A 14,952-nucleotide genomic window follows, 5' to 3' on the forward strand; every position below is an offset into this window, starting at 1 on the left:
CCATGGTGGTGGTGGGGTTATGGTATGGGCAGGCATATGTTATGGGCGACGAACACAGGTGCATTTCATTGATGGCATTTTGAATGCACAGAGATACTGTGACGAGATCCTGGGGCCCATTGTTGTGCCGTACATCCAACAACATCACCTCATGTTGCAGCATGATAATGCACGGCCCCATGTTGCAAGGATCTGTACACAATTCTTGGAAGCTGAAAACATCCCAGTTCTTGCATGGCCAGCATACTCACCGGACATGTCACCCATTGAGCATGTTTGGGATGCTCTGGATCGGCGTATACGACAGCGTGTTCCAGTTCCTGCTAATATCCAGCAACTTCCCACAGCCATTGAAGAAGAGTGGACCAACATTCCACAGGCCACAATAAACAACCTGATCAACTCTATGCGAAGGAGATGTGTCGCACTTCATGAGACAAATGGTGGTCACACCAGATACTGACTGGTTGTCTGAGTCCCCTGACCCCCTCAATAAAACAAAACTGAAGATTTCAGAGTGGCCTTTTCTTGTGGCCAGTCTAAGGCACACCTGTGCAATAATCGTGCTATCTAAACAGCATCTCGATATGGCACACCTGCGAGGTGGGAAGGATTGTCTTGGCAAAGGAGAAGTGCTCACTATCACAGATTTAGACAGATTGTGAACAATATTTCTAAATTATTGTGAACAATATTTCAGAGAACTGGTTATTTTGTGTATGTGGAAAATGTTTCACATCTTTGAGTTCATACCATGAAAAATGAGAGCAATAACAAAAGTATTGCGTTTATATTTTTGGTCAGTGTATGTTTTCATCATGGATATCATCACCTTTTGGCACATCCTTTCAGGGGTTGCGACAGCGACCAAATGTGATCCACATATTTGGTTTGGCAGAGATTTTTATGCCGGATGCCCTTCCTGCCACAACGCTGTTTTTAATCCTGCTGGGGACAGGCACAGGGGGACCCAGACTTGGGACCTCTTGTGGCTACACAGTTTGGCAGCAGTGTGAAGGGTCCTGCCCAAGGACCCACACTGGATGAAGCTCATGGTGGCCCCTGGGACACAAACCGTGATTTCTCATGCGCAAGTCCTACGCACAGCAAAACTGAACCATGCTTTTATCCTTGCTAATGTGTATCATGATATTATTATTGTATTATGACATTATGATTGATCCACAAATTCAAAACTCTGCTTGATTTGATATTTGATCTTATTCTAAGCAACTTTAGTTTCATATGATCAAAATACTGTTTATGAAAGAGAGATTTCATATGATAAATGATTTTAACTGGACAAAGGTGAAACTTTCCTTATTAAAATTGTATATGGTTTTATTAAAACCCAAAAGGAATTAGTTTTTCTGTTGCAAAGCTGCAAAGAAATTGCATTTTTAAAAAGATCAAATGAAGAGATTTTTGATCATCGATGATGTATCTTGTGAGTCAAGATCCATCTATTTTCTAGACCTACTTAATCCCCTCCGGGGTTGCGGGGTCGCTGTAGCTTTTCCCCGCCACTGTTGGTACACTGAATATTTTGCTTGTCTGTTGCAGAGCTACACACTCAGATTCACACCCAAGGAATTTTTAGAACACAATTAACCCGTGAAGCATGTTTTTGGACTGTGGCTGGAAGCTGGAGTGCCTGGACAAAACCCAAACATGCACAGTGGGAACATGCAAACTCCACTGTGAGGCAAGAGTCCTAACCACAGTGGAACCATGAGTTAAAAATAATGGAAACTTTTTTTGAAATTGTGCTGTAGTCAATGTATACTTTTACCTGACGTGCAGCCCTTTGCTTTTTTAATTAAAAAAAACTTGACAGTATTGAATAACCATGAAGGGAAAAAGGGCAAACTGACATCTGCAGTCATATTTCATGATCATTAAAAGTGAAAGAAATCATTCATCTTACTGTTGCTTCTCGTCTGTAATTCAAATGAGTCTCATGCGTCATTAGTCTATTTAGACATTCACAAAAACCTCAGTCACCATGTCTTACAATGCATCCTCATGTACCGGTAACTCCATTTCATCCATATGATCATGATGATCCTTTTGACTTTTTCTTCAACATACACTGGAACTATTTTAATCTGTAGAATACTTTAGGACTTGATTGAACTTTTTCTGGATCAGTTTTTTTAGATTAATTGCTTATTATTTTTTAGGTCAAGGTAAGAAGCCCTACCAGTTCCTTTCTGTTGCAAACAGTCATGCAGATATTATCAAAAGAGAAAATGACTTTGAGAATTATTGTTCAATGATCTTTACATGTACAGAAATGACTGTGGATTTGTTTGAATTCCTACATGTCTTTCTAAGATGAGAACAAAGACACTTATTTTCTATTTGAGGTAATCATTGAATCATATAGTGAGAGGATTCAAACTCTTTACTCCTTGATTCACATGCTAGTTATTTCCCCTTAAGCTATGTTCACACTGCCCTCAGAAAAGCGCATTTAAGCAGCCACTTCCAATGAAAAGTCAATGTAAACATCAATGTTTCTGGTTTCCGTGGTCAAAACTCTCACATTCACGTGTAGCTGTGCAAGTTTTTACGACCGTCTTCGGGCTCAAATGCAGAATATTTTGACGTTTTGAATCCTTAATCTAGAGCTTGACTTCTCTTATGATATCTAACCAAACAACACCTGAGAGTAAATGAAACCTCTCCCTTTCGTAAATCGAACAACTGAAGCTCAACTCTTTGGATCAGCTGTGCGGTTTCAGCAGGCAGCATCAGAGCGCCTGTGCTCGCCTCCTGCTGTGTTCATTGCAGAGCATCAGCTCATCCTCGTTTGGCCCCCCGGCCTTTGTGAAACGGCACTTTCACGCATTGTTTTTCCTGTGCGTTTATCTTGACTAATTATCCCCTCGTTATGCAGTCAGCCCATTCACTCCAAGGCCATGTTTTATGCATCAGCAAGCCCGCATAACAACCCTTTGTACCAGCATCCTCTCCAAAAGTCCCTCCTTGCTGCTTCCCCACCTCTGCGTGGAGAGCATGACGAGGCTCCTGCTCCAACACATGCCCACATACCATCACTCCCCATCGTCACTGCTGAGGCCCTCCTGAATTGCACCGCAAAGGACAAAAGGGATCAGCGCTGCAGAGTGACCACCATGACCTCACAGGTCAGCTGGGACGTAGCAATGAAAAGAACTTTAAAAACTCCCCCCACCCCGTCCTAAACACACACACACATACTCAGTAAGCTCCTGGACAACTGAGTCCAGCATGAGAATGGCGTAGCGTGCAAGGGAAGGAATCAGAATTTGTCTGCGGGAGCTGAAAGAAAGCGGTTATGCTTGGAATTCTGGGTCATGCCTTTCTCTGCACATTCCTCACTTTTAAAGTAACAATAAACTGTGTCAGAGCCGATACAACAGCCTCCATTCTCATCACCTCGCTCCACAAAACGCCTGAAAGCATCCAAAGCCACACACTGGCCTCCAAGACCCGGGTTATAGTATTTTTGCACGGTGAAGGAGTCGTGGAACTAGAAACATCGACTATATTTAAAAATCACATGAAAACCGATGGATATCTCCGCATAACATGTTCACACTCACTCAACCCCACTTCCCGCTAAGTCACATTATGTTGGAAATAAATAACATTTCAGTTCTGCACAAAAAAAGGAAAACGAAGTGCAAATGCCACATTTTTTTATTTTTAGAAACCGTTGACTTGGGTGGAAAAATAAAGGAGGCCCTGAATCAACGAATGAGCTGATCTCTTACAAAATCACATGTTGTTCAGTCACAGTTACTGCAGTCTTATTCTGGGGTCCAAAAGTGTGTAGGCAAAAAAAAACAAAACAAACAAAAACCAACCCAACACAATGTCCTTCTCCTTCTTTTGTACATAAACAAAAACGTGTAAAAATAAATAAATAACTTAGAAACAAGATAAACAAAACATATATATATATACAGGTCGGAAACACTGACAGCTACTGACTGTAGCCAATGTTTGTTGATCGACCCATTCAAGCAAAGACTTTGGTCTACCATCCTTATTCTTTGGGGGCGTCTTAATCACACTTTAGTTTTAAGTCTTTGGCGCTTTAGGAAGTCCTTGGGTTTGTTTTTTTGCTAAACAGGCATGTCTGACGCTCATAGTTTGCTCTCCTCCTCCTCTAGCGGTCGGTTCAAGCCTGGGATAAATTTGAGGATGCGCCTGCGGAAGCTCTTCTGTTTGGGTTTCCTCCTCAGCGGTCCCTGCTTGTCCCCCGAGGAGGAGGAGGACTCCTTCACGTAGCTGCGAGTGCTGGCGCTGCGGGTCAGGTGGGTCTTGGCTGTCGAAAAGAATTCGCTGGTCGGTCGGAGACGCTGCTGCCTCTTTGGGGGTTGCTGTTCCTTGCCTGTTTTTTCAGAGTCTATGTTTCCATCTGACTGATAGAGGCACGTTTGATACAGGGGGTCGTCATCGGTGGCGGCGCTGAGGAGGCTGGCGCTGCTGCTTGTGCTGCCGGTGCCTCGCAGGGCCCTCTGAACCCCGGGACTGGGAGTGCCGAGGCTGCCGTACACACCTGCTGACTCCAGGGACTCGTACACAGAAGCATCACTCATCACGATGCCTGCAGGGACGAAGGTCAGCGTGAGGACTAAAGAAACAATCAGCCTGAGAAACTCTACAAAAGACGCACTACTCTAATTTCTGTTGCATATTCATGTGAGGCATCTGTAAAAAAACACTAACCAAAACCATGCATAGACCAAGCAGTTTCTTTTTACTCTTTGCAGTAACAATCCAATCATCTTGTATCTATTTTCAAAGCGTTCCCTGTGTTTTTTTTAAATATGAATATACCGTTTTAGGACATGGTTTCTGCATGGCTGCAGGAGTTCATTAGAAATTTGCCTCCGAGTTGTAGGTCCCTCCAAGCCTTTTTTTGCCCCCCCCCTCTAGCTTACAGCCCCTCACATCTTCAACGTAACATAACCGGTGCAACAAAAATGTTATTAATATTGGAGCCATCCAGCTGTACAATTTGGAGCCAGGTGTCAGCTCAGACGAGTAAAACAAAGATGTTAATGGATCCATTTGTCTGCAAGTGGATGCATCAGAATGGATGGGCTGCATTCTACATAAGAACTACAAGCTTTTTCAAATGGCATTTCTTCATTAGTTTCTGATTTGTGCTGATTTAAATAGAGCAATACACAGCTTAATTTCTTTATATATTTCCCCCATCATCAGAAAAATGCTACAAGAACACGTTAATAAAACCAAAAACACCATTTTCATCGGAGTGGGGTCTTTAATAATAGCCTAGATTTCCTACAAAGCTGTATTTATAGTAGGAATGAACAGGAATTCAAGTCAAAATCTTTGCGAAAATAAAATAAATTCAGAAATAATTGAAATCTCTCATAAAATAGCTTACCATGAAAAAGCCTCTGCTCCTGAACCACCAATGAGCGATATTCATCCCATTTCTCATGAAGTGTTTGCTGCAAAGAAAAGGAAGTTATGCATAAATGGATTATAGATAGAAAACTTAGTCATTTGACAAACAAATAGAGACAAAGTTGGACATCAAGTAAATAGAGGATATGATCAATCAGCTTTAAGAACCAATGGAAAAAGAAATGATTCAAACTTATTATCTTTCTGAATTTTATGAAAACTTTTGTTGGGGATCTCTGTCCAGCTGCAGCTTTATCATTACATTAACCACATTGTTCTGACAGCAGTGACTCAGTATTTTACCTCATGAATGATTATTTCAAGGGTTGACTTGTCTGGAATTCTCAGTTCCAATAAAAGTGTTTTCCTTCGAAATATTATGTGCTTCATTGTTCGAAAATGACTTGATTATTTTTTGCAGATTGACAGACTCTGTAAGATTATGATCCTTGACGTTTTGCAAGAAACACCATCAACCTGAAGGTCAAACTGAGATCTAAATGTTTTCCCTGGAAAGTATATCTGTCAGCAACATAAACTGCATTTATTTTTGTTCATACTTTGCGTACAATGTGACGCGTTACATATTTTTAACCTCTGAAAACGATCAATTTTTAAAAATATGTCACGATGTCTGAAAGCACCGAATCCAAAGTTCCTGTGCATAATAGTGGACTGATGCTTCAGTGTGTTCAGCAGCAGGTTGATCTTTCAAAAAGCTGGATTAGTGTCTGAGAGATGCAGCTGTGTTTATGTGGATTACTGCAGAACAGCTGTTCTTTTTTTTCTGGGCAAAGCTTGCTCAAAGGTTGTGCCACTTCACATTCAGCTTAAGTTGAGAGTTGGTTGGTGGTGCAACAGGTGGAGCTGCTGGGGAGGACAGGTGTGTGTGTGTGTGTGGGGGGGGGGGGTGATGGTGTCCATTTCACATGGTGTAATGTGTGTCACTTGAAAACATCAGTATTTATAAAAAATACAAATGAAGTGGAACACTCACCTTCAGATACTGCAGGCGGGCCTCCAGCTCGGCTTTTCGGATGGAGTCGCTGTAAACCGTGTCGAGCCTTAACGGGAAAAAAAGGCACAGTTATTAACCTTCACAGGAAACACTTATAAAAGCTACAAGAGCAGAAAGCAGAACTAAAAAAGCTGCGCTGCGTTAAAATGCTTTTTCATGCGTCAGTGGTGGGAGCAGTTCACAAGTGGTAAAGTTATGAAACCCACTTCGTTTCCACACTGACACTTAAAGAAGCACAGCGGAGGAACAACTAATAAGAAGTTGGAGAGTTTATGAGGACTCAAGTTGTGTAAATGATCTGATGATCTCAGTCTGGAAAAAAGCAGAGTCTGCGCTGGCGCTCCGATGCAGCAGCAGCTCTGGAAGCTGACAGCTGAGCAGCACTAATTGTAACTTTGGTCTTTTACAAGCAGAAACAGAGGGTGTGGAGGGGGGGACGGCTCAAATTAAACTCCCACTAAGCAAAATGACAAACACAGGACCTTTTCAGCTTTCTACACATCAGTGTGCATGCTTGGATGGGACTGCAGGGTGCTTTTAGGCCATCAGTTCCTATTCAACTATATTTTGTTTCTCTTGCAACATCGTTCACAGTGGTGTTTTGATTATAATTATTTATTTTTATTATAATTATGACTTTTAGCCTAAATCAATCATTTTTTAATAGCACCTCACAAGCTAAAGCTAACAACGTAGCAAAAAAATGGCGAGTAACATCGGAGCTTTCCAATTTTGAGCCAGACTCCAGCTCAGACGAAGAAAATAAAGATGTGAATGAATCCATTTGTCTGCAAGTGGATGCATCGAAATGGAGCGGTGGTAGGAGACTTTGACCTGTCCATGGTAGTTGCTGAATCACAAACCTGAGCTTTTTATAAACAGTGTTGTTGTTTTTTTTATCTGTTTCTGATCTTCACGATTTGGGTAAATAAATACTCAGAAACTGAGTTTTAATCCTAAATTATTTTATATATGTGTCCTCCGTCATGAAAAAAATGCTACAAGAACATGTTGAAAACACCAAAAACCTAATTTTCATTGGAGTGGGTCTTTAAGGGAGGTAGAAAATCAGGATACACGTGTGAGGTATAAGTGTATAAACATCACATTTGAGACTTATTTCAGATAAAACTTAAAAAGCTGGAATTTCAAAATAAAAAAATAAGTATTTTCTAAAATAGATTCTCACATTCCAAAAAAACTGTTTTTTTTGCATATTAAGTTTTATGAATTTGGTTAAAAAAGTGTTCATTTTAGACATAAAAGTATTTCAAATTTTAATAAACAAAAACGAATTATATTTTTAGCAATATTCATAATTTGAGGAATTTCTGGAGCTGGTTTCTTATTATAAAAAAAATAAACATGAACACAGGTTTCTCCCCCCAAAAGCTCTAAACTTTAATATCTTCTTCAGCTTTTGTAAGACGGGGCTTTGAAAACTTAGCTGACTTCATCCGTTCTTTTCAACCTGGCTTTTTTGGAGTTAAACATTAAGACTAAAGAAAGCTAAAAACCCATTTCTGTCCACTTCCCTCTACACACACATATATAAAAAAAAGGAACCTTTTAAGATGTCAACTTCTCAGCAGAAACAACGGGAAACGCTGCCTGCATTTCTACAAAGAATAGCCTCTGATAAAAACGTATTGGTCCCTCAGGTCTCACTCGGGACATCCTTTGGTCTATCATAAAGGGTTCCCACTAGGTCTAGTTTTGGATCTAGTCGTCTACAAGTGGATGTATCAAAATGGAGCTATTGGCCTGCTAAATGTAGCTTCTGTGTCACAACTATAATCGTTTTTTTCCATCTGCTCCTGATTCACAATGATTTAAATACATAAATACTCAGAAATGCTATTTTAAGCTTTATTGTCTTTAAATATGTCCTCCAGCATAAGAAAAATGCTACAAGAAAATGTTAAAAAAAAACATTTTCATCCGTGGGCCTTTGAGACTAAATCCTTCTTTAGCACTATTCCATTTTACATAGTTTTACATACATAGTTGAAAAATATACTGACATTGAGGGCAGGTCAGAAAACCAGAAGGTGCTTTGCTTTACCTAAGACTGTTGCCGCACGCCCTGATGAGCTGAACGATGTCTTTGTGAAGAAATCCTTCCACCGAAGCCTCGTTCACGCTGGCAATGGTGTCTCCTGCACACACAACCACACACACACACAGATCGTAAACCAATTAGTCTGTCACTTCAGGAAATTTGGTTGGCGGATCAAGACGCAGACAAGTGAAGCCAGATTTTACATCAAACCTCAACACGTGTGAAACGAAAACGTGAGTTTCAGTCCTCCCTTCACCTAATGAAAGCATATGTTTGTTCTAATCTTTAGTGTGTTTAAAGTAAAAGCAGTGAGTCAGCAGGTTTGATGCACAGAAAGTCATTGTGTTTACAGCTGCAAAGAAGGGACAATAGAGGTAGCATGCCGAGAATCGAGGAAGTGAAACTGATGTGACACGCTCAGGTGAGATATAAGACAGTAGACGATCATCACCTTCACTCTTCTTGTTTTTAGCTTTCACCTACTATCCAAACCATCTTTAGACCACAGATCATTTACAGAAACGTAGACTTCCACTGTCTGTCTGTCTGCATATTTTCAGCTCCTTTACTATAAATAAGTAAACTTGCTTAAAAATAATTCTTTGCCCTTGAGCGATAAACATTAATCTGTCTGTTTACGAGGCTGTCATTATAGACTGAGGCAGGGCAGAGATCTACTAAGTCTCTGCTCACGAAGTCTTTTGTCAGCTGGAAAAATAGACTCAGTCACATTTTTATCTCCTCTAACCAGCTAAACCACAAGCTGAAAGTCATGAGTCCTTCTGTTGACATATGATGTAGACACAAAGAGAAGGGCTCAGCCAAAATCCTCACTACCCTTCGTGTTGGTTTTAGGCTTTTTCCGGGTTATTTTAGCCTAAAAAGACAGGAATAAAGAGGGGGGGGGAAAGGATTTCTCACCAACTTTAAGTCCAGCTTGCTGGGCGGGGCTGTTGTCGTGCACCTTACACACAAACGTGCACATCTCCACCGAGTTTTGGTCCTGATGGTGGAGGCCGTAAGTCTAAAACAAGACAGAGCAATCCTGTTTAAACAAAAGAGGCCTGGCTTCTGCAATTCTGATGTCTAGGAACACAATTTCAATTTTTTTTTTTTTTTGGCTGCTAAAATAATGTGGTAACAATGTGCAACATAAAAAACCACAGAAGAATAGGAGGAAGCTGTGACACGGACAAGTGTGAGATAAAACGGCTGTGAGGTGAACGCTGACGTTTCCATTACTGTGACTCTGCTACACTGATGGCCACACGTCTACAAAACTCAACAGGAAGTTGGCAATTCTAAATCTATGAAAATCATATTAAAGAATTCATTTTTTTTTCTCAGATTAGCATGTTTTAAAACTCTGAATTGTGGAAACTTTCATTCTAAAAGCAAATATTACCCAAAATACAAATTGTATGATTATACAAAATAAAACTTCCTCAGCAAGCAGAGACCTGTCCTGGAGACGTGTTTTTGCCTCTTTCGCCCATTTCTACATGTTCTTTTTTCGTTTCTGACACCAGCAAAAGACCACAGAGCAGGAAGACGGTTACAAAAATCACCTATTAGTCACCCACAAGCTTTTTCCTAAGAAATCTTTCTTCAAGCCAAAACAAAAAAAAAATCTTTACTTCATGAACTTTCAGAGCACTGATAGACCGAGTCTGCATCGACCAAATCAAGCTTGTATGATGATAGAGCGGATGGAACTTTTGTTTTAAAGATTAGAATCTGCCTGTGTTTGCAGCTGCCGGCTTCCCTCTCTGCAGCCTGAAAGGCAAACATGCAAATCTTGTTCAGAAAGGGAAATGTGGCATTTACATGGCAGGTCATCAGCTCAACGTATAAGAAAACGAGAGAGGAAAAGGATGGGGAAGCGCAGGGCTCTGTGGATGTCACTGCCAAGTTTCAGCGCGCCTCTCGCAGCCTGACTTCCTCCACAGCCGAGCAGGAAGGGTGGGAGAAGAAGCCCTAAATAGAATAGTACGTCTTTCCCTGGAAGTTCTCCCCTCATCGGAACTTCAGCTAAAGAGCAAAGAATCGCATTATCTGTGTTTTGCTCACATGCTTTAAGCCTTCCTGAAAAACTATTTAAAGAATGGCCTCAGAATGAGGGGGCACACACTTGAAGCTGCTGCCGCGGGGCAATAAAGAGGTTGGAGATGCGTGTGAGCCTGGCTGGGAGGAGCGAAGGAGATCTTAGATGCGAGTGAGCCACACGGCTCCAACAACAAATACCTACATGCCGGAGTCATGTGATTTACCTGAAAGAATGGATGACTAACCTCCGGCTCCACAAAAACAAAAACAAGCCAGCAGGAAAGCTGGATGCAAGAAAGAACCAAAACCTTTGTTTTCTCACCTGAATCTCAAAACCGAAAGTCTCCTCATCAGATTTCTCGAGAACCACCACCTTCCTAAAGAAAAACAGAAAAAAAGCAGATTTTACTCCCAAAAACAAAAAAACAAACACAGTGATTAATTAACAACTGAATAATCAGGATTAACTCAGATAAATGAGCCAGTCTATGGCTGCAAATTAGCACTCGTTTGCTTGGATTTACATGAAAACAAGTAGGATGTAGGGATTTAATTATAAAGCTAAATTAAATAACAGTTAATTCAGATGATCTTTAAAGGAGAGACATTTGAATAATCAGATGCATTTTTTATTTCCGTGCCATCCTCTTAAAAACAAAAATCTAGATTAAACAAAAGAATCTGCATGTTCCATCTTCTCATTTACAGACAAACTGGAATGAAAATTGGGTCTTTGGTGTTTTTAACATGTTCAAGTGCCAATTTCTTTCATGATGGAGATCTATATAAAAGGAAAATTATAAACAGTTTTTGAGGTTTTTTTTTCCCTGAAGTTGTTGTAAAACAGGAGCAGACAAAAAAAGATGTTGAAAATAACATTTAGTTGTGATGCACAGCTACAATCAAAGGGCCACAGGCTCCCTGCTCTGCTCCATTCCACTAATTTACTTGCAGACAAATGTATCGGTGAGACAAATGCGCAGGTTAATGTTCCGCTTGTCTTTGTTTTCCTCGTCTCAGCTGGAATCTGACTCTAAACTGTTCAGCCAGAAAAGCCCAAACACTGATCTCCATTTTTGTTGCAGAGGTCCTGTTAGGTTGGGGTTGTGAGAAGCTATAAGCTAGTGGGAGAAAGTGTAAACAGATGGATGATGGGAAATGGGGGTTGGCATACTCCGCACCAGTCCCGCCCTAAGAGATGAATTTCTAATAAACACCTGTCGCTCTGCAGAGACTATGTCCTCGAAAACGACACTGATTTTGGCTTAAAAACAACATTATAAAAATGAAAAGACCACTGGGAAAGCTCAAAAGATAATCTGAGTAAGACTTAACAAAAAAGAATAAATAAAAAGAAATCTACTCATGAAGGGATTTATTCTCATTAGCATTTGTCCTTTTCACAGTGGGCTTACAATAGTCGTATTGTAGGAAAAAAGCTTCCATGAGCTTCCATATTGAATTGCATAAGCGGGACTCTCTGCAGGCTGCACAGGACTTCCTCTGTGCTCAGTGGCGTTTTTACGTCACGAAAACATACAGTCTGTAGAACTGAGAGCTCAGCTGCCTAATATTTCTCATAAAGATGAGGCAGAATTCACAATAACCCCCCCGAGAACGTCAGACGCAAACCGCAAAAGATCCCCAGGTGGACGTGAATCGCTCGCTCTGCATGGAGGGAGACTTCCCCCGTGAGTGGATGACTTCAATTCAGACAGCTACCTCTGCGGTTCTGGTGACGTCGTCACAGGTTTCCACTTCAGCGGCCCGCCGCCCTGCGAGGAGAAAACGAAAACACAAAATGTGTCAAGACGCCTACGTGAGATTTGGGCAAGATTACTCACGAGAGGACACCCCCCACCCCTCCTTCAAACTTTACCCGGACACACCAGCGGAGCGTGGACCAGCCTGTCGGGTCTTGAACCCGCACCCAAGCTGTGTGTTTGTACCAAAAAAAAACCCCAACAACCCTTGAAGAAACAAGGCTGCGAGCAAGAAGAAGGTCTTGCAGCCTTCGTCTCACACCATCTGCTTCAGAGAGGTTCAACTACTGACCCAACTGAGGATTTTGTCCTCTGCAAGCTATTAAAAGAAACACACAGGACAGTGTGGCGACCGCTGCACTACAATGACAGCATTGAAGGAAACCTAGGCTCCCCCCTGCCCCTCTACCTGGCTGTGTCAATAAGAAAGGTGTTTGTCCAGAGTCCTCCACCAAAAATCACTCAAATCAATCCACCTCTGCTACAACTCAATCGTTTCCGAGCAGCGTGGCAGTGAAAGCCCGCTTTGTGCCGCCTAGTAAAACTGTTGCTTTCTTTATGTCTATGCACTTACAGAATTGTCCCGGACCGGCCGTGAATGAGTGCATTTATTCCCAAAGACCCACACAGACTCACTGGGGGTGGCCTGACAGGATCCCCGTCACTGGCTCTGCACAATGCAGTGTTGTAGGGGCTCTGGCTCGTGTTGCTGGACACTGGTGGGTTTGTGAGCCACCGAGCTGCACTGTATAGGTGCTGTCCATCTGCTACTAATGCATGCTTGAAAACTCTGCACAGATCTGAGAGGTTTGTTTGTTTGTTTGAGATAAAGAGGTGAGACAATCAGAGAAAAGTCTCCCCCGAACCAGTGTCCTGCTTCATGTGCATGTCCCAAGCCCGGTAAACACACAAGGTAGTGTCAGGAAGAGCATTCAACATAAAACGTATAAGACATAACAACTAGATCAAAGAAGGGGATAGATATATATGTGTAGATGAAGTGATATGATGATGGCATGGCTTTCTAAGCATTTTGTGTCTAAGGTGTGATGTTCTACCTAATCCAGGTCTGATGTGTTCTATACTGTCTGTCTGAATGTGTCATTTTACTCTCAATAACTTTTTTTAATTCAATAAATTAAAATATTACTCAGATGAACATAACCACTCAACCCTCCAACTGATGTTCCTAAATTTAATCTGTAACAATTGGCACCATTATAAACAATTACCGAGTTCATATATTGGCAGGGAAAAATATTTAATTATAGAGTCTGGTTTTCAAAGTTCTCAGAAGTAGTAAATTTAAAATTATGAATAGTTTTAATTACTTTTTTAAAGTTCCTCGGCAGGGTCCCTCCAGAGTAAGCCAGGGTCTTGTAGTTGTAAATCTCCGAGGACTTGCTCGATGGATCTGCGGTCCTGCAGCTGTCCGACTTTGATGAGGGGAAATAAATGTCGCTGTCTCGGTGAGCGCTTCCGTTCTCCAGCCCGCTGGAGTTCACCTTTTTAACCCTGAACGTCATTCTCGCGGTGTGGAAAACAAACAAACACCGTTTGGGGGACCGTCGGGCTGGAAACACACAAAGAGCGGCGGACGCGGATGCCGCCCGGAGTTTGAGCCTCAACGTGGAACTGTTTCACCTCTCAAAGCTCTGGGGGCGGGGCTTTCTCAGAAAGGACCAATCACCGCGCTGAGGTGTGCCGGCCCTGCGGTGCTTTCAGGTTGCCTGGGGCGTTTAAGTTTCACAAGACTCCTGAAATGAAAAACGACTTGAGTGTCGATAGCTAAAAATAGAAATGCTCACTTTGTATGCATTATACATTGTATTAAGTATACATAAATGCAACGTTTTCGAGTTTTTCAGTTCCTTTATTAAAAACGCGTAAATACCGTAAAGCCAAAATAACAAATTTGTTAAGTAGAATTCAACCTGCACTGATTCCTTGTTATTCCAAAGTAATCATTTACCTTACAGTATTACTCTCACTACTCAAAATTGTAATCTGTAACAGAAATCCCATATTACGATTAAGTCACTTTTTTACAATTCCAAATGAAGTAGAATATGAAGTAACAAATGTAAAACAAAGCATTTCTCATTGTATATCTGGGGTAAAATGGTTAGGAATACTATAATATAGTTTACTTTAGATCAAGTGAAAGCCCTCAAAGGACAATTTAAATAGCAACCCTCAACTTAAAACAGAAAAATAAAAATGCTGGTTATCTAAAGAAAGAACAGAGCACCTAACAAAAAAGTAAGAGCCTGCATGACTCAGAAAAAAGACTTAAAGCTGTTGAATAAAAGCTGGTTACATAAAATTAGAACAAAAAGGCAGAGATTTGTGGGGAAAAAAACATTAAACATACTTAAAATTTACAACAAAAAAAGAAGAAATAATATCTAAACAAAAAAGTCTGGGACATTTATCTGGAAAATTTGCTCTGTATTTAAATTCTTTATGAATTAAAAGAAATTTTTAAAGTGTCAAAGTCAGAGTTTGCGCTGTTTTTTCACCTCCTGACATTTTACTCCCCTAAATGTAACATTTTGGGCAGTTTGTCTTTTGAAATACACAAGTAACTTGACTTTAAATGAGTAAAATATTACTCAAATTCATTAGTT

The 14,952-nt window shown here is 41.0% G+C and overlaps 1 protein-coding gene across 1 annotated transcript; it reads right to left on the reverse strand.

Moving 5' to 3' along the window:
• Nucleotides 1–3,669: 3,669 nt before the first annotated feature.
• Nucleotides 3,670–13,969, reverse strand: LOC101175652 (general receptor for phosphoinositides 1-associated scaffold protein). The gene is made up of 8 exons (XM_004070883.4): nucleotides 13,654–13,969; nucleotides 12,282–12,334; nucleotides 10,882–10,936; nucleotides 9,435–9,537; nucleotides 8,517–8,610; nucleotides 6,431–6,497; nucleotides 5,411–5,477; nucleotides 3,670–4,600 (listed from the first exon to the last, which is right to left on the reverse strand). The coding sequence occupies exons 1-8, from the start codon at nucleotides 13,846–13,848 to the stop codon at nucleotides 4,137–4,139; spliced, it is 1,098 nt and encodes a 365-aa protein (XP_004070931.1). The 5' UTR covers nucleotides 13,849–13,969; the 3' UTR covers nucleotides 3,670–4,136.
• Nucleotides 13,970–14,952: the final 983 nt, after the last annotated feature.

This window comes from Oryzias latipes, chromosome 7 (assembly GCF_002234675.1).
Source record: "Oryzias latipes chromosome 7, ASM223467v1".
NCBI lineage: Eukaryota > Metazoa > Chordata > Actinopteri > Beloniformes > Adrianichthyidae > Oryzias > Oryzias latipes.

Coding starts and splice junctions, on each gene's coding strand:
- LOC101175652 (XM_004070883.4), bottom strand. CDS start 13,848: ATGACGTTCAGGGTTAAAAAGGTGAACTCCAGCGGGCTGGAGAACGGA. Junction 8,611..9,434: donor GCAAGCTGGACTTAAAGTTG/GTGAGAAATCCT, acceptor TTGTGTGTGCAG/GAGACACCATTGCCAGCGTG. Junction 6,498..8,516: donor GCGTGCGGCAACAGTCTTAG/GTAAAGCAAAGC, acceptor TTTCCCGTTAAG/GCTCGACACGGTTTACAGCG.